The 20087-nt window shown below is 51.1% G+C and overlaps 1 protein-coding gene across 7 annotated transcripts in view; it reads right to left on the bottom strand.

The window, feature by feature from the left end:
* The window catches only part of BICRA (BRD4 interacting chromatin remodeling complex associated protein), a 74497-nt gene that overhangs the window by 18265 nt on the left and 36145 nt on the right, over positions 1-20087 (bottom strand). For all 7 annotated transcript variants that reach the window (XM_043435354.1, XM_043435352.1, XM_043435351.1 and 4 more), the window contains 4 exons: positions 5291-5391; positions 3402-3447; positions 3261-3303; positions 1078-1143 (listed from right to left, as the gene is read on the bottom strand). In XM_043435354.1, coding sequence (XP_043291289.1) covers positions 1078-1143; positions 3261-3303; positions 3402-3442 — 150 coding nt within the window. In that variant the 5' untranslated portion in view covers positions 3443-3447; positions 5291-5391. The remainder of the gene's footprint in view (positions 1-1077; positions 1144-3260; positions 3304-3401; positions 3448-5290; positions 5392-20087) is intronic.

Here is a 20087-nt window from a genome sequence, read left to right as displayed (position 1 = left end):
GAGGTGGGCACTGCTCCCTCCCCACCCCCTAGACTGGGAGAGGGCCACCCCGCTGCCAAGCAGGGGGCGGTGCCTGGCCAGACAGGCTCCAGCTCAGCCCCCAACCAAAGACCAGGGGGTTCTGAGCTCCTAATTGCTAAATGGCTATAACCAAACCTGCCTCCTAGGATGGTGGTGACATTTACTGACATCATGCACATGAGGTGCTAAGAACCAGACCAGGGACCTTACAGGTTAAATTAAGACAGGGCGGCGTGGATAAGAACAACGCATACTCTAACCAATCTATAAGTGTAATAACATGAACGTACTATTATTTGCTGGGTTCTGGATTTAGGCATGTATATTATGCCGAATCAATTGTTTGGAATGTGTTATTACGGTGGTTGTGAGGATTAAATGAAAACTATCGTAAAGGGTCTAGCATATGATAAGTGTTCTGTAAATGACAGTTATGGTGACAAAGAAGAGGGAGGGAGAAGGAACAAGGAGGGGGTGGGGTGGGGAGAGAAGAGGGGAGGGGAGAGGCCACAGAAGGGTAACAGGAGGGAAGGGCCTGGGACGCAGGAGGTGCTCAATAACGTAGATGCCCACTGCGTGCTCCTCTTTGGGCTTTGCTCATCATCCCTGCTCTCATTTTCTAGGCGGAGACGGAGGCCTGTACCAGTGGATCCTGTTCCCCAGGTCATCTTCCAGCCACGGCTGAGCCAAGACAGGACCCCAAGCCCCCCCTCAGCCCCCATTCCTCAGGAGCGCACCCCCCCCATAAACTTGGGAGCCAGCCTCAGCCTCCATGCCAGCGCTGTAGCAGATGATCCCCAAGGCCAGGGACCCAGGAACTGCACCTCCTTCTCTGAGGCACAGCCTGGGGGTAGGGGGGTATCCAGCAGCCTTGGCCTCACCTGCACCCCACTATGCTCTCAGTGACCGCGCCCCACCCCCCCCCCCACCTCTGAGGCAAAGTGCCTCAGGGAATGAGTGTGACCCCCTCCAAGCCTCCCCCACTGGCTGCTACCACGGGCGACCTGGGTGATGACCAGAGCCCACCGTCCTCCCCGAGCCCCTGTGGCCACTTACCCCAGGACCTTCATAGAAGGCACTTTGGGCCTCCCCGGGATTATCCAGGAGGTCATCACTGTCGAGCTGCAACAAGACCCACCCCCACCCAAGGTCAAAGGTCAGCTGGGCAGTGGGCCGGCCCACACGCTAGAACAAAAACCAATTTTGGGTTACATGGACACAAAGACAAAGACAAGGTGGGGGGGGGATGCAGGGGGTGGGGGAGGTTCGAGGGGTACGGGAAACTCCACCTCCAGAAAAGAGGCGCCAAAGAAAGGGGCTTGGCTGCAAGTTTAAATCCTAAGGAGCCCCCAGCACTATGTCCGAGGCTCCCCAACACGCCTTCCTGGAACTCTCTAGAACCCTGCCTCCGCTTCTTAACCCAAGCAGTGCCCCTGGCCCTTCACCCTCTGCCTCTTTGGTAACACATCCTGTCACATGTGCCACCTCCTCCCAACACGTGTCCGTCTGTCCCTTCCCATGAAAGCAGTCCTTCCTCTGCACAGCCCGGCTCCCCGGGTGCCGGACGTGTGAGCTGTTCCCATGTCTGGGAGGGCAGGGACCGGTCTCATTCCAGAAGTTATCATCAATGCCGAGAACAGGCCTCAAGCGCCCACTGTCTGTCCACAGCCGAGCCCCCCAGTTTCTAGCTGATCCCCTTCCAGAACCCTACACTGGTACTGGGTTGGCCAAAAAGTTCATCTGGGTTTTCTCATAACATCTTACAGAAAACCCCAAACCAACTTTTTTTGGCCAATTCAATATATCCAACAGCCGCCCTTGGACTTCTGGGACCTGTCCCAAACTCCTAGTCTCAGGGGAACGGTAAAACCCATTCAGTTGCTCAGGTCAAGTCCAGGAGGCACTCTGGACACTTCTTCCTCACCATCTCATCAACCCTCAAGTTCAGTGACGCTGCCTTCCAGACCCACCCCAAAGTCAGCTCCTGGCACCTCCTCCACCGCCTGCCTTGGGGCCTGGGCCGCCGTCCTCCCACTGCACTTGCCTCTGCTCCGCAAATTATCCCATACATCCCCTTGAGGAGTGGAGCTCTTTTCCCCCCCTGAGAGTGTGGGTGGGCATGGTGACTCGCTTCCAGCGAAGGCAGTGTGACTCCGGAGACTAGGTCATAAGAGGCACTCAGCTTCCTCCTGGCTCTCTCCCCTGGGTCCCTCGCTTGGGCAAACCAGCTGCCACGTCATGAGGACGCCCAAGTAATCCTCTGGAGAGGCCCACGTGGAGGAGCTGAGGCCTCCAGACAACGGTCACAGGGGTGAGTCGCTGTGGAAGCAGGCCCCACAGCCCCAGGCAAGCCCTCAGACGACAATGGCTCCAACCAACATCCTGAATGCTACTCAGGGGAGACCCCAAGCCAGACACCCCGCTAGACCGCTCCCCCATTCCCAACCCCCAGAAACTGAGAGCGCTAACAAATGTTATTAGACGTCATGAGAAGCCACAGCGTGCTGGGGTAACTTGTTATGCAGCCCTGGATAACTGATACAACCCCTCATGGCTCAACCGATGTCCCCTCTTCCCCGCTTTGTTCCATTCTCTGGAGTGCAAACAGAACATGCCATGTGGCTGCTTAATAACCTGTCAGAGCTGCCTGTCCCATTCAGAATAAAGTCCAAACTCCTCAGCCAAGCTCCTCTAGGGCTTTGCATGACCTGGTGGGTTTTGTCCACTCCAGTCTCACCACCTACTAGTTTCCCTTTCATCCTGGCCCCACTGGCCTTCTTTCTGTTCCTGGAACGTGTCAGACTTTCCTACCTTCCCACCTGTTCTTCCCCTGGTCAGAGCACAGTGGGTACCTCCCTTTGATCCTTCAAGTTCACCCTCAATGTCACCTCTCTGCCCGTTGCAGCTAAAGGAGCCCCTGCCCTCGCCACCCCACCCCCCCCACTTCCCATTCATTTTCTTCAGATCCTCTTTTGCGGTGCAAAAGTGATGTTACTATTTCTCATGCTGCCCAGCGTGGTGCTTTCCACCACTGCCCTTATTAATTACTGGTTGCTTGTTTACCAAGGAAATGTATATGGTGTGAGGGCAGGGATTTGCTGTCTCTTTCCCCCTTCGCCATGACCTTGGGGCCTGGTTCCTGGAAGGCAGATGTCTACTCAATGTGGGGCGGGGGGGGCGTGGCTTGACTCACAGCTCCCTGCTGCCCTGGGGGATGCCTCACCCTGCCCAGCACTCACCTTCTCGGATCCATGTAAGAAGTCATTGAGGGCCTGAGGGTCACTGCAAGAGAGAAGGGGAGAGACACTTGAGGAGATGAGGGACAGGGGAGGGGAGGGAGAGCGAGGCGGGGATGGGGGGACAGGAAGCCCACTACTCACCAAATCACGTCTAGTAAGCATCTCCCATCCTCATCATCCATCGCCACTGGACGGGGCGGGGTGGGAAGAGGGCGACAGGTTAGATGGCAGCGGTGGGCCAGGACCCTCCCCTGGGGGCCCAGACCCTTGGAGTCTATGGGCATGGGTGGGGGCAGGGGGCGGGACAGCAGCCCTCCCCGCCAGCAGCTCTGACCAGAGAGACACGGCTGCCTTTTCCTCCTCCCTCTGTTACCCCAGCATCCGGTGACGACGATGACGTCAGTCTTGACTAAGTGAGCCCTGATCACGTGCGGGCCCCGTGCTAAGTGCTTCACACATGCTAACGCGATTAATCCCCAGGGAGGTGGGTCCTGCCGCCCCCAGCTTCGCAGAGGAGTTAATGCAAGAGCAGAGGCTGTGGTTCTCCGTCTCCCGGCTAACAGGGCCAGAGGTCTGGCCCCCGGGCCTGTGCTCTGCCTCCTGAGGGCAGGGCTGGCCCAGAGCAGGCGTGGAGGGGCCCAGGTTCTGGGTCCCCATGGAAGACACACGCAGCGCGGTTCTCAAGGAGGGAAAGAGAGGGAGGAGGACCCGGAGGGTGGGCGCTCGGCGTCAGAGCAGCCGCTGGAGCCGGGCTGAGCCCGTCAGAGTGATGAAGATGAGGACGGCTAACATTTGGCCCATGCTGATCACACGCCCGCCAGGTACTGTCCCAAGCGTTTCACTAATAATGTTGGCTTGTTCAATCCCCATGGGGAAGGGTGCTGTGTGTCCCATTTTATAGCGAGAAAACTGAAGTTCTCTGTGTTTGCCCACCCACCCACCCCCACCTCACCTAACCTCCCATTGCTCTAAACATCCCACCAGGCTTCCAAGCACCCATCTCGCCAAACTTCCGCCTCAAGGTCCATCTCTCCTGTCTTCCAAACACACCAACTGATCCATCCTTCCATCTGCCCACACACCCTCCCAGCGATGCAGACAGGACACGAGAAATCACACACAACCCCAGCGCACAGCCATGGACTTCTTACCCTCTTTTTTTCGCGGGGGGAGGGACAGCAGGGGTGGTCATGAATTCACTTAGGAGGTGGTGACTGTCACGGATCTACCCCTCCCTCCACCTCAAAACACATAAAATCTCACTTGTGCCCTCAGCTGGGTCACGATCCCTCACCCCGACAGCATCCTCTGAACTTCCCAATCACCACCCCAACCCCTAGTAACCTCAACGGCTTTGTGACACAGCCTTGGGAGGAACCCCGCATCGCTAGTTCAGGGTCTTCTCTGAACTGTGCCTTGGAGGGTCTGATGAAAGCAAAAAGACCCTCTGGCCAGAAACACATGTGGGCCAGAAATGTTACACGTACTTCTGCATGGGACATGCACACACGTATGCACACACGTACACACTTCACGGGCCCAGGGTTACAAGACCAGTCTAGAACAGAAACACCCATCTTCAGGGCCTCACACGCCAATCACCCTCCCCTCTAGAGCTGGCCCTGGGCACCGACCCCAGAAAGGCCCTTCCCTTCCAAGACTCCGGCTGCACCGGGCTTCATATCCCCGCCCCCACCCACGCTTCCTTCTTCCCGTGTCACCAGCTCCGAGGCCGATGAGCCCCTGCCCTTCCCCACCAGCCCACAGTGGGCAAGGCCTGGCCAGGGAGCAACCTGGCGAGATCTGCAGAGCATGTGGAGAAGAGGGGGATGTGGGAGGGAGATCCCGCCTCGCCTGCAGATGGCGAGGAGGCGGGGGGATGGCCTGAATGACCCTGGGGCCCCAGGCTGGAAGGGGTGGGGCTGAGGGTTGTGGGTAAGTCAAGGAGGGACCGTCCCGTCCAGGCAGGTGGATGGAGGAGGTGGGGGACCACAGCCCCTCCGGGAATGAGCTGACGCTTGGCTGGTTACCTGCGCTACAAACGAATCATGAAGGGAAGGAGGGGGTGTCCACTCCAGGTCTACGCGGGGCCCCCAGCTGGGGACTTGGGGAGTGTCCTTTCGGGGGCCAGCTGTGGAGAGAGAGGGAGAGAGAGGCTGTGAGTGGGACCATCAGGGAAAAAGAGAAAGATGTAGCCAGAGAGAGGAGAGGTCAAACCCAAGTGCACAACCACAGGAAACAATGCCGTACACGATCACATACATGGTAAGTGCAGACAACACCGCATCTACCTGCATTGTGTATGTACATATACACACATCACGCAATAGCATACAACGCCATACGGCATAATCAGCCGGCACTCCTGAGCCATGGGCCCTGAGGAAACACAGGGTTGGCTTCCTGCCAGCCTCTGGCCCCATTCTCATCAACCCAGCAACACACTACCTTGGTTTATGTGTGTTTCTGTTTAAAGACACCTTGTTGAATATAAATCAGCGATTCGCTCACACTGAGCTTGTGGCCAACAGCGCGGTAACTCAGGTTCATCTCCCACACGTGCTTCCTCCATAGAGCTCACTGCAGCCTTCCTGGGCTTACGAGCACTGGGTGGCCTTCCACCTCTGTGCGGGAGGGGCTGTGTTTCACAGCAAAACCACTCACAAAAAGTGCAGAAGCGCAAACCACAGGGCCCTACGGGGGATGCTTGTTGACAGCTGAACTGAGAAGGCAGAGGGTCACTGTGTTCCACCTCCGCTGGGGGGTGTGCACTGGGAGACTCGAACACTTCACGACTCTGCACGTGACCAGGAAAGCCCCACACCGATCTGAGGGTTATTGATGTCAGCGGGTGGGCGGACTCGCAAATACGGAATCCACGAACACCGAGCGTTGACCTGACGTGATGATGGTGATGATAGCTGCTGGTTTTAAGTACTCTGCGTGTTTCGCCTGTGTCACCATCCTTGAATCCCTACGAGGCGGGTGCTCTGCATAGCCCCATTCTGCAGATGAGGATGGCGAGGCTCCAAATGGTGAGCCATAAGCCAACCCCCGCCCCCCCTCAGATGCCTCCAGTGGTCAGTGGCCAGGCTGGGATCTGAGCCAAAGCAGGCTGACTGCAGAGTCCCCGCCCTTAACCACAATCCCACAGACGGCCCTCTCATCCTGCTGTTTCTCTTCAAAATGTGAAGCAAACGTGGCCACAGTGTCAAGATAAGACAGAGCTGAGTGACAAGCCTTTGTTAGCATTTTGTGAATGCCTGGGATAGCTCAGATCCAAAGATGTGATAAGGGCGAGTGGATGGAAGAGAGAGGAGGGACGGGAGCTGCTGCTCCTTTTGAGAGCCCCAGACCCCCGGAAAGGTCTACAAGGCCTCTGCCACAGACACATGGACTCCTGGCCCATCTAGGCTCCAGGGGCACTGCCCTGGCCCAGAAGAAATCCCAAGCGCCCGCAGCGGCTTCATGAGAGCTGCCAGCTCCACGTGGGTCCCCCCCACCCCTCCTCCCTGCCCCGAGTTTCGGGTGTGGCCCAAGTTCTGTAAACCTCGAACCAGAAGGAGAGCCAGGAGGCGGGTGTTTCCTGAACGGAGCTCTCCAAGTGGGATCTGCGGGTGAATGTCCAGTAGGAGGCACCAGGCTGCGAGAATCTGTCATCCCTGCGTTTTCATTCTGATGGTGACAGCCGCGCAATGGGTGAGGGGGGCTTTCCAGGGAGAGGACAGATCCTGCACTGCGATGCGGAGTCAGTTATATGGGGGTTTAAAAATTCACAGCTCAGGGCTTCCCTGGCGGCTCAGTGGTAAAGAACCCGCCGGCCAATGCAGGAGACGCAGGTTCAATCCCCTATCCACGAAAACCCAGCATACCCCTGTGACTACTGAGCCTGGGCTCTAGAGACCTCGAGCTGCAACTACTGAAGCTTTCTCAAGAGCCCGTGCTCCGCAACGAGAGAAGCTACTGCAATGAGAGGCCCACACATCCCAACGAGAGAATAGCCCCCGGCAGCAACGAAGACCCAGCGAAGGAAGGAAAGAAAAGAAAGAAACGATTCTAGGTGTGTAACAATGGCATTGTATTCTTTTTTTTTTTTTCTTTAGAGTCCTTACCTTTCAGAAATACATCATAAAATATGTAGAGGTAACATGATAAAACGACTGTGATTAACTGCAGAATAACCCAGTTGTGTGAGTTCAGAGGCATATTGTCCTGTGCGGTTCAAAACAGTATCCACTTAGCCATGCATGACTAGGCATGCGTGACTACGTACATTTAAGTTCAAGCTGATGAAACGAAATCATGGCAAAGGAATGGAGTAGGTATTTGTCCCAAGACAACATACAAATAGCCATAAACACACGAAAAGATGATCACCACCACCAATCATTAGGGTAATGCTATTGAAACCACAGATGCTGCCTCACTCCTATTAAAAGGTGACTAGCAAAAATTCATGGAGAAGGCAACGGCAACCCACTCCAGTACTCTTGCCTGGAAAATCCCATGGACAGAGGAGCCTGGTAGGCTGCAGTCCATGGGGTCGCTGAGAGTCGGGCACAACTAAGCGTCTTTACTTTCACTTTTCACTTTCATGCTTTGGAGAAGGTAATGGCAACCCACTCCAGTGTTCTTGCCTGGAGAATCCCAGGGACAGGGGAGCCTGGTGGGCTGCCGTCTATGGGGTCTCACAGAGTCGGATATGACTGAAGCGACTTAGCAGCAGCAGCAAAAATTCAAAAATTAACAAGTGTCGCTGAGGACCTGGAGAAACTGGAACCCTTGTGCCCTGTTGGTGGGAACATAAAATGATGCAGCTGCTGTGGAAAACACTTTGGTGGTTCCTCAAAAAATTAAAAATAGAATTAGCGTATGACCCAGCATGTCCACTTCTGAATATATATAACACAAAAGAATTGAAAGTGGGGTCTGGAAAGGCATATTTATACAGCCCTGTTCACAGCAGCATGATTCACAAGGGCCAAGAGGTACAACCACCTAGGTGTCCGCCAACAGATGAATGGATAAGCCAATCCTGGTATCTGTTTACAACAGAACTATCATTCGGGGGGAAAGGCTGAAGGCACGGCATGGATGACTTTGTGCCAAGTGAAGTCAGCCACTGACAAAAAGACAAGGATACCATCTTATTCCACGCATGATGGAGAGACAGGAAGTAGAATGCAGTTTGCCAGGGACTGGGGGGTGGGGTGGAGAGAAACGAGGAATTACTGTTTAGTGGGTGTGCAGTTTCAGTTCTGCAAGACGCAGCAGGTCTGAGAGAAGGACGGGGGTGACGGCTGCACCGCTACGCACATGCACTTAATGTCGCTGATTCGTACACTTAGACATGGCTGCGATGGCCAGTTTTGTTACGTGTGTTTTACCCACAATACACAGATGGAAGAAAGAGGGGACCATCAGGAATATGCAAGTTTTCAATTAAACAGAGTCACATTAAAAGTGTAAAGGAAATTCAAGTACCAAGTTCACAGTCACCCCCGCCACACTTCGTGGGCTTGACTGCCACACATGGCTGGTGGCTTCCACGAGGAACAGCACAGATCTAGAACATTCCCGTGGTGGCAGGAAGCCCCCTTGGACAGGGCTGGCCTGTCAGAGTGGTGGAAAACTGAAGACCGGTGAAGCACTGGTTGATGCAGTTCAAGTTTTACTATTCTCTCTGCTTTGTGCACATTTGCAATTGTCCGCAATGAAAATTTTTTACTTTGAAAATACTTGAGCATCAAAAATCATACAAGTTCCTGACTGTTTACTGTCTGTCTCCCCTACGAAAATGTCAACCCTCCACCTACAGGGATTTTTGTCTGTTTTGTTCCTTGTGGGACGCTCAGAGTCCACACAGCACACGGCACATGGAAGGAGCTCACTAAATATTTGTGGGATGAATGAATGAATTTTCAGGGAGGGTTAAAACAAATTCATTCATTCGTTTAAAGAGCAGCCTGGTGAAAAGGGCATTTACTCATTGTCCATTCTGTGTGAGGATCCGGAAATGAGCAATGAGATCCTCCAGCCCTTGACTTGGGGAAGATGATGCTCAGTGGTTCTTAACCAGGGATGACACTAGATGCCCAATGTCACACACATACTCAAAAGCTTTAAAAAAAAAAAAAGACTGGGAGACTGGGGCAGGGGACACACAATTAGCATGCAAAGCTGCGACCCCAAAATATCCACATGAGAGGACGTCTTCCGCCCCTGCAGATTAGTTTAGAAAGCCACTGCATGGTTCTGCTCAAGTTCCAGTATGATGCGGACACACGGATAGGGTCACAGCCAACCCTCGAAGCTTGGACACATGAGCGAGAGAGGAGCATTTTGCAGCTGTCAGCCACTGAGATCTGGGGCTCACTTGTTACTCCACATCACTCAGTCGAAGCTGACTGATACATCTTGGAAGAGCACCCCCCTACCCCAGTGCTTCCTCAGTATCAAGCCTTGTGTTAACTCCATATTGACTCCTCCCAGTCTCCAGGGAGATGGGAGGAATGTTTCCCATTTCATAGTGCAGGAAACTGAGGCTCACAGGGATCAGGACACTTGCCCCAAATCACACCGTGGGACCAGACTCTGAAGCCAGGCCCTGTGATTCCGAAGAACCTCATTCTCCAGCACCAGGCTATAAAAAGCATGAGAAGCCAGGCCTGCAAAACCACAACCAGCTCAAGAGAACAGCCATGACGCAACAATGACAAAGTGTCCTTCCAGAAAATTGTGTGAATTCCTCCAGCATTTGGAATGCCTTCGGAGTTTTGCGTTGTCATCAGGAGTTGTGCTGAAGCCAGGAGCTGAGCAGGACACAGAATTCAAAGTCCCCGTGAAGCTCCATAAACAGGCTTATTTTAATTTCCTGATAGGAATGCTACTAACCCTCAGGTTATTTGCAAGTCATAAAAAAGAGTCAATGGAACCCTATCATTTGCTGATGGGAAGTGACAGGCAGAGATGAGGATATGGCAAAGTCTAGCTGTTGCTTTTCCAAACACCATTTCCCCAGCCCTCCTTGTCTTGCTCATAGAAGCCCAGTCTTGGGGTAACACTTGCCAACTCCAAGATGTAAACAAAGGCTGTTCTGAGTCAGTCTTTTTCAAACTATGGGCCACGCCTTTGAGGGTTGTGAAATCAAATTAGCAGGTTGTGACCAGGGATTTCTTTTAAGTCAGAGTATAGGATCAAATGGCAAGGGATCGAATAGAAAATATTAAAAGGCATCACACAGGGTTTCAATGGACACTGGTTTCAATTATGTGTGTATGTATGTGTACATATTTCCTAGTCTAGGTTGTGGCCAAAACAGCTACTATCCTTTTATCAGACATTCACTTTCCAAGGCTTCCTTGCAGCCAGAGTAGCCACAGTTTTGCAAATAAGTAAAAAGCAAAGCGTATAGAATTGGGTTCTGCTCAATGAGTATTTCAGGGAAGACAGAGAGAATTTGAGAAAGTTTTTCTTCCAGAATATAAAGATAGAGCTTCTCTAGGGAGAAAGTCATTTCTCATTCTGAATATAGCTGAGAAGACTGGAGCTGTGGCAGCCATTTTGCTGACAGAGGCAATAAACCTGAGGCTGATAAGCCTACCTGTAGAGAAAAACTGATGAGAGGAGAGAAAAAGACTAGGTTTTTAAAAACTCCTCATGGCTTGCCTGCCTCTAGACTTCTTAATCCTTACAGTTTAATCCACTATTAAGTTTCCATTGTTTGCAGTTAAACAGAACCTAACACAAATGAGTTAGAACTTCTAGATATCTTTGCAACCCATCACAAGGACTCTTGCAGCCTTCCATGAGTCAAGGACTGTACTCTGAATCCACTGAGAAGACAGGCCCAGCAAAATGAGAGAGGGCTGATGGAATAGACTACTGCGGTTGACTGCAAAAGCAGCCAGAAACTTTTCTCCTCCTGATCTTGTCAGGGCCTCCTATCAAGAGATGAACTCTATTAACCAACCCTTGAACTTGGGTTGGCCTTTTGACTTGCCTTGGCCAACAGGATGTAGGGGAAGTGACGGTGTGTGTTTCTGAGCCTATTCTTTGCCCAGCTGACATGTACAGAAGTCCAGGTTAGCCTTCTGGAGGACAAGAGACAAATGCCATTACCGCCATCATTCCAGTTCACAGGCAGCCAAGCCCTCGAAGCAGAACCACCTAGCTGACCACACTGAAGTCAGAGAGAAGTAACTAGAGGTGCCCAGGCCAACTTCCAACCACTAGGATCACGATTTTGTTTTGACCTACTGTGGCATATTGTGTTTTTCAAAGATGCCTGCAGTAATGTCTCCAATCCCCCATGATCTTCCACAGTGCAACCTTGCTAGTCCCCTTGAATTAAGCAAAGTTTGTGACTACTTCAACCGGGACAGTGAAACAGAAGCACCACTATGTGACTTCTTAAAGCCAATTCAGTTTCTGCCGTGTCCACCAGGACATTTACCCTAGAAGCCCTAAGCCACCTTCATAGAATTCTGGCCACTTTGAGGCCACCATGCTATGGGGAGGCCTAAGCTAGGTGCACGGACAGACCACAGGTAGGTGCTCTGGTTGATAGTCGTATTTCCCAGTCATCCCAGCCCAGATGCTAAGCATGTGTGTGAATGAGCCTTCAGCCCCTAGCCTTTAAGTTTTCTCAGCTAAGAACTCAGACGTCTTGGAGCAGAGACTCACTATGTCAAATTCCTGGCCCACAAAACTCATGTGCACAATACAATTTTTCCCTTAAGCTTTGGGATCATTTGTTAAACAGCACTAACAACCTCTAAATGCCGGGGGTTGTTTGTTATATGGCAGCAGCTAACTGATACAGCCCTCTCTAGAGACAAAGGACCAGCGATGACCTCACACCTGACTCACCCAAGTCTTATCCATTCCGCCTCCCAAATCTCTCCACTCTTTATCCTCCTTTCCAAGACCACTATTCCTGCCCAGATCTAAGTGTCATTGTCTCTCTTTTCATCTGTCCATCCAACCAGCCTGCTTTAACATGCAGGGTAACAACTGGCTACTCTGTTTTTAAAATATTCAAGCACTTCCTTACTGGTTGGTAACTAAATGCTGCCCCAACCCCCAGAACCTCGCCTGCCCTCGATACCCCCATGACCCAGCACAGCCGGGAGCCTGCAGGTCCCTCCCTTGGACCGTGCTGGACACTGCCTAACTGGTATCCATGCTGCTTGTCATGAATTTTAAATATCACCACTGCTGCATCCAGCCATTCACCCACTGATGGGCAAGGGTCACTCAGTCCCTCCTGTATTCCTGGTCCGGGCTGGGTGCTGAGATACAGCTGTGGGCAAACAGAGATATACCTTCACAGAGGTAAGGCCACAGGTAAAGATGCCAATGAAACTTCACAGAGATGACCATATAATGCCCACCTCCTACTACTAGCTAGGGTCTCACTGGCCTCTGCTCACGCACGCCAGCCCCCATCTCATCGGCCACCAGCCCAACCTGCCCAGCCACAAAACCAACCCCCGGCTAAGGAAACGTGCTCAGCTAGCTGGAGTATGGAAGTCCGCGCGTTTGAGGTGGTGCAGGGCTGTGCCCTCCGCCCTTGGTCACCACCACTTCCTGCTTTGTCGGCTCTTTGTCACCATGACCAAAGGTTTGCCCAGGGCTCACCAAGGGCCAGGTGCTGTCCTCAGTGCTCCATCCTACCTCATTTCAGTCTCAACAACAATCCTACATGGCAGGTGCCCGTATTCTCGTACCCATTTCACAGCTGAGGAAACTGAGGCTGCGAAAAGGATTAGGTAACTTGCCCAAGGTTCGCCCAGGTAGCAGGAGAGCAGAGCTGAGATTTGAATCCTGGCTGACGGGCTCCCGAGATCATGGGAACTACACAGAGGTGGCTGCCTGGCTGGCTATCCCCTATCCAGCCTGCCATGGGTGTACTTCCTGCAATGTCTTCATAGGCCCCTCACCCTCCTCCAGGCACTCACTCAGGTGCTCTTCCCCGATACTTTCCTGAAATGCCACACAGAAGTCATAGCACTTTCCCCAAACCTGAGTCACACACACAGATGGGGTGATTCCCCGACGGGCTTTCCACGGTGGACTCAACATACCATAATGCCGAGAAGTCATGCTCTTAGGATACATTGTTTTTTTTTTTTTTGACCATGCCACACAGCTTGTAAGATGGTTTAGTTCCCCGACCTGGGATGGAACCCAGGCCCTCAGCAGCAAGACTGCAAGAGTCCTAACCACTGAACCACCAGAGAATTCCCTCAGGATGCATTTCTAAGGCATCTGTAGTGTACTGAATGGTGGTCCCCCTAAAAAGATATGTCCACGACCTCAAATCTCTGAAGGTGGCCTTCTTGATTTGGGAAGAAAAGGCTCTTTGCTTCTGTAACTAAGTGAAGGATCTCAAGATGAGATCATCCTAAATTATCTATGAGCCCTGAATCCAACAACCAAAGACTTTTTTTTTTTTTTTGGCTACGTCACACAGCATTCAGGATCTTATTCCCTAACCTGGGACCGAACCTGTATCCCCTGCCGTAGAAGCATAGAGTCCTAATCACTGACCCTTCAGGGAATTCCTGACCAGTGACCTTTTAGCAGACAGAAGATACAAAAAGAGAATGTCACATGAAGGTGGGTGTAGAGATTAGTGATGCAGCCTCAAGCCCCAGACCACCCGGAGCCACCAGAAACAGGAAAAGACAAAGAAGGATTCTTCCCCAGGGCCTTAAGAGAGAGCACGACTCTGCCCTGATAGCCCTGCCAATACCTTGATTTTGAACATCTGCCCTCCAGAACTGTGAGAATAAATTTCTGTTATTCTAACTTGTTGGACTGTGAGGAGAGCTGAGCGCCGAAAAATTGATGCTTTTGAACTATGGTGTTGGAGAAGACTCTTGAGAGTCCCTTGGACTGCAAGGAGATTCAACCAGTCCATCCTAAAGGAGATCAGTCCTGGGTGTTCACTGGAAGGACTGATGTTGAAGCTGAAACTCCAATACTTTGGCCACCTCATGCAAAGAGTTGACTCATTGGAAAAGACCCTGAGGCTGGGAGGGATTGGGGGCAGGAGGAGAAGGGGACGACAGAAGATGAGATGGCTGGATGGCATCACCAACTCGATGGGCATGAGTCTGAGTAAACTTCGGGAGTTGGTGATGGACAGGGAGGCCTGGTGTGCTGCGATTCATGGGGTCGCAAAGAGTCGGACACGACTGAGCGACTGAACTGAACTTGTTATAAGATAGATGCTTGTCGTCTGTACTAGGTATAGGATATATATATACACACCAACCACCGTGTACAGTTGGCACAGGTTGTTCACTGCACAAAGGAATCCAACATGGGTACGAGTGGGGCCTGAAATCCAGCTGAGGCTCCGCTCCCAGCGGTGAGACTCAGAAAAGAGCTACATCCACACTTGGAGAAAGGACTCACTTTTCCTAATTCACTCAAGGGAGACTCTTAGGGACTGTGCCCTCCCAGAGGAGACCTTTTGCAACTCCGAGCAAAGACCCAGTAAGAGTAAACTGGACCCCAGATATGTAGCCACTGGCATGCTGTGTCAATTTCAAAGCCAGAAAAGAAAAACAGGGAGGGGAAATGTTGATTCCTCACCTACTCCCACCCTTTTGGGGGGAGAGAAAGAAAGCTATTTGGAGAGCAATTAAAGTCGACACCAGCTTTATTTTCAGTGACCTTTAGAGTTCTCAAATCACTGAATGAGTTTAACAACATAAAAGCGTGCCCTATAAAACTTGGATTGCTCATAAAGCGACTGGTGTCTAGCTCCTAAAAGCCTCGTTTGCACAGGTAGTTACACACTAGAAATGTTTTGTACATTCTTTCTTTTTCCTTTTGCTATTCACCGCTGTTCTAAATGCAGCCATATAGCTGCAGGCCTGCCAAGAAAATCAAGCATCTGAAAAGGTTTTTGCTTTTTTTTCCTCTTAATACTAGTGTATAAAAAACAAGAGGAAACTCTGAGAAGGAATGGAACAGGCAATGGGGCAGGGGGGTTGTGAAGGAAACAGAAGCAGTGATTACCTTGACCAGAGACAGGGTCACCCAGGGCATCAGGCAACAACAGAAGGCTTCAAGTTCAGCACAAAATAGAGCTAAAAGAAGTGAAGGGGAAACAAAAGCCCCTACAGCATCCACATATGCCTTAGACCACTTGTTCCTAAATATGGGCAGGAACCAGAACCACCTGGAAGGTTTTTAAAATAAAGAATGCATTTCAGAGGGGCTTCCCTGGTGGCTCAGTGGTAAAGAATCCACCTGACAATGCAGGAGACACAGGTTCGATCCCTCAGCAGGGAAGGCCCCACGTGCCTCGGAGCAATTAAGCCTGAGCTCTGCAACAAGAAAAGCCACCACAGTGAGAAGCCTGTGCATCACAACCAGAGAGCAGCCCCTGCTCTCCGCAACCAGAGGAAAACCCACGCAGCGGTGAAGACCCAGCGTGGCCAAATAAATAAATAAATAAAATTATTTTTTAAAAAATAGACTTCAGAACCTGAAGGTTAGGGGCGGGGAACTGAAAATTTGCACTTCTAACAAGCTCCCACGTGATGTTGATTCTGCTGGTCCCAGGAGAACCACTGCTCTAGAAGCTTGGGTGTCTTTAGTCCTTCTGGGGCTCTTGCTCTCCTATAGAACACAAGCCACCGGTTTCGGGCCAGTGTCCAAGCCCCCGACAAAGTGACCTCACAGGGTCCTCTCCGAGGCTCAGGAGGATCCAACAGCCAGTCTGTCTGACATCTTGTTAAACAGAACTTGAACTTCGTTCCATTCAGCAATGAACCTTCCCAAGAGAATGACTCACCATGATCGCAGGTCTTTTGTCCCTTTGCCAGAAACTTCCTTTCACAGCCTCGTTTGCAGCTAAGTATGGACATGGGAAAGAGTTTTACATTTGGATTTTTTAAAAAAGCCTTATATTGGGAAGATTACTTGCCCCTACTCCTTCCTGCTTGAAAGGATGATGTGAAACATGGTGATAATGGCCAGTGCTAGCGCAGCCATTTTGCACTCCTGAGGGGGAAAGGTCAAGCAAATCAGAGACAGACCCAGTGACCAGGCAGTACTGAGCTGCGAAATATCCCTGGAAAGGCCTTCCACTAGATGTCTTGCTCCAGAAAAGAATTAAAAGCCTTGATTAACTAAGGTTAAACAAACACTTAGTCTATAACCCAGCAACTCCAGTCCGAGGCATTGACTAAGTGGATGTAAAAAGTATGTCTACAAAAACATCTGTACAAAAATTTTCCTAGCAGCCTTATTAACAAAAGCCCCAAATTGGAAACAGCACAGATGCCTGTTGACTGGTTGCTGGATAAACAAACTGTGTTATAACCACGCAACGGAATGTAGCTTAATAACGAAGGAGAATAAACCACTGATACAGGCAAAGTCATAGATGAATCTCAAATCCACCATGCTAAGCAAAAGAAGCCAAGCACAAAAGATGGCCCACTGTGTGACCCTCCTTAAGTCTAGTTCTAGTGAAACTGACAGGAAAAAGATCGGGGTGTAGTCGCCTCAAGTGGGTAGGATGAAGGGTAGAGGGCTAAGTACTGACCAGGAAGATCCACAAGGAAATCTTCTGGGATGACGCAAATGGTCTATAGCTAGATCTGAGTGATGGTTTCCTAGGTAATATTTGCCAAAATTCATCAAGCAGTGCATGTAAGATTTGTACATTTTATTATATCTAATTTGTATCCCAGTAAAGCACAACTAGTGTGTTAAAATAATAAAGCCTACACAATCAAATCTTGTTACTTGTGGTAGTTACATTCTACACAGTTGCCACAAACACTGAATTAGAGAACAAGGAACTATTGCTCCAGAGAGAAATACAGGTTCTTATGAGCCTCTGGTCCCAACATTTTCATCAACCGATCAATACATAACCTTGTTTTTACGAGTGTTCCTGTTTAAAGACACCTGATTTGATATATACTGCTGATTCATTCGCAGTGAACTCATAACCAGCGGCACTGTACCACACCTGAACGAAGCTCATCTGAGACACATCACAGATTTCTGGAGCTTAGGACCACAAGCCGACACTTGCGCATGAGGCTTGGGGCGTTTCAGTGAAATGAATCACCAGCGAAAAGCCCCCGAGTGGGAAAAACGTGGCACTAAATAGACCAAGAGAAAGCCACTTGTCTGCGATGGAAGAGCTGAAACAAGAAGTCAGAGTGTCGCCGCGGTCGATCTCAGCTAGGAACAGGCACACGGGGACAACTCAAGACTTTCATCTGCTCTGCGCATGTCTGCAAACGATCAGGAAAGCATCATGAGTGCTGACTTGGGGCTTACAAAGAAATTTCAGCAGGTAGATGAATTCGCAAAAACGGCAAGAGGGAACAAGAATCAACCATATAGGGAAATAATTATCAGGATTATAACACATTTACTCTTTACCCGGAGATGTCCCTCATGGGCCTGATCCTCTAGTAAAACCTGATGAACTTGGATGGGGGACCAACAGATGGGGACAAATGGGAGGGAGACATTCTGCTGCGAATATTTCAGAAATAATATTTGGTTTTTCAGCCAATGTCCTAATCATTCCAAAAATGCAAATATTAAAAACTGGGTTAGGGACTTCCCTGCTGGTCCAATGGTTAAAAATCTGCCTTGCACTGGGACGTGGGTTCCATCCCTGGTCGGGGAACTAAGATCCCAAATGCTGCAGAGCAACTAAGCCCGCACACAACTACAGAAACTCGAGAGCCACTGCTAGAGAGTCTGGATGAAAGGTCCTGTATGACGCGACCAAGATCCCATGTGCCTCAACTAAGACCCAGTGGCAGTTAAATAAATAAATAGAAAGAATGTTATAGAAATAAATTAAAAATGGGTTAAAAAACAACAAGAGGAATGTTCCCACCACGGCTCATCAGATCCACTGTTACTTGCAGCCAAACACACACAAACTAAAAGCTATCCAGTGGTAACAGCAAGCGCTGAGATTTGAACCCAGATTCTGTGGAAGCCTTGGACTGCATTCCAGGACACGGCCCTGCCCCATTTCCAGTGCCTGTGAAAATGCTGGGAATCCGGCCATCTGCTGGCATGACCTCCCTTCCTTTCCCCAGCAGAAACTCTTTTCTCCCTGAACTTGGAGGGAGCCTTCCTAATCATGGCCTGATTTCTCCCACATGATGACTGAGGCAGAAATACAGGAGAATCCTGAGAAGTGCAAGCCAGAGGCCCATGCCAGGAAGGGGCGGGGAGCTGGGTGGGCAGATCCTGAGCCAGCCACGAGTTTACAATCCTGGCTTCAAGATGCCACACTTCATCCTGTTTCTTAACAAATGTCTGCACCTTCCTGTGTTGTTTAGTTGCTAAGTTGTGTCCGACTCTTTTCCAACCCTGTGGACTGTAGCCCAGCAGGCTACTCTGTCCATGGGATTTCCTAGGCAAGAATACTGGAGTGGGTTGCCACACCCTCTTTCCAGGGGATCTTCCTGACCCAGGGATCAAACCCGCATCTCTTATGTCTCCTGCATTGGCAGGCGGGTTCCTTACCACTAGCGCCACCTGGGAAGCTCACTCATAGGCAGCATGGTTCCTCTAGGTCTGTCTGTGCTCACCAGCTGGAAGGCTGAAGGGGAGTTGTGAACCGGCCTCAGCCTCCTGCTTCCGCTCAAGTCCCTTCTCAACTCAGCTCCCCACTCCAGGGCCAACAAGATGAGTGCCCTGAGAGGTCACATGGTTTCCCCTTCTCAGGACGCTCTGCTGCCCCCGAACCCCACTAACAAAGCGGTGCCGGGGAGACAGCAGCAAGGACAACAGACATCCCTGCTCTCCGGCACAGCCTAGGGCGGGAGTCAGATCACGAAACAGAGACATCGCGCTGAACGGAGAAAAGCAAGGATGCAGGAGAAAGGTGATGCGGCGGGGGGAGGGTGTGTGGCTGGGAGTGCATCTTTAGTGGTCAGGGTGTCCACACGAGGAATGGAATCTGAGCTGATGCGCAGAAGATAAGCAGCGAGTTAGGCGAATGGGGAAGGGCGTTCTGGGCAGAAGGCAGAGCAGATGCAAAGGTCCTGTGGCAGGAATGTGCTGGGGACGCTTAAGCAACCGCAAGGCGCTGAAGCGGGGTCAAGGAGGTGGGGTCAGACAGGCGACGAGGACAAGCCACGGAGGACTTGGGGTTTTATTCTGCGTGAGTCCAGGGAGGTGACCAGACTTGGGCTTTCACAGGGTCCTTCTGGCTGCTGAGTGGAGAGTGGATTGCAAGAGGGGAGGATGGGGGTAGGGAGCCCAGAGAGGAGAGAATGGTGACAGGTCAAAGTGTCAGTCGCCCAGACGTCTCTGACTCTCTGCAACCCCATGGACTATAGCCCGCCAGGCTCACACGCCCTCTTGTATCAGCTCTCTTGGTTGACCTAGCACCTTCCAGTTAAGGCCATTTCTCGTTAAGGTATTCTGATGGTCCCAAAGCTACTAATTATCTTATTAGGAGAGGGACTGACCTCCCACCTGGGGCAAAAGCAGGCGGAGCTGCTCAGTGTCTAGACAGAGAGGAATAGATGAGACAAGCAAGACCTCCAAATTTTCCACACCCAGCAGCTCTCTGTGTATCTTGTTTCAGAGTCTGGCCTTTCCCCAAAGTCTAAACTGAGATTCACAGTTTAGATCCTACTCTGAATCCTTAAACCACCTGGGGGTATATGGTGTGCGTTAGGGTGCTCAGTCACTCAGTCATGTCCAACTCTTTGCGACCCCGTGGACAGTAAGTAGCCCGCCAGGCTCCTCTGTCTATGGGATTCTCCAGGCAAGAGTATTGGAGTGTGATGCCATTTCTTTCTTCAA

The sequence above is a fragment of the Cervus canadensis genome, chromosome 18, assembly GCF_019320065.1.
Source record: "Cervus canadensis isolate Bull #8, Minnesota chromosome 18, ASM1932006v1, whole genome shotgun sequence".
NCBI classification, from domain to species: Eukaryota; Metazoa; Chordata; class Mammalia; order Artiodactyla; family Cervidae; genus Cervus; species Cervus canadensis.
Note: the sequence above shows the minus strand (reverse complement) of the source record. Positions and strands in the feature narration are given on the sequence as shown.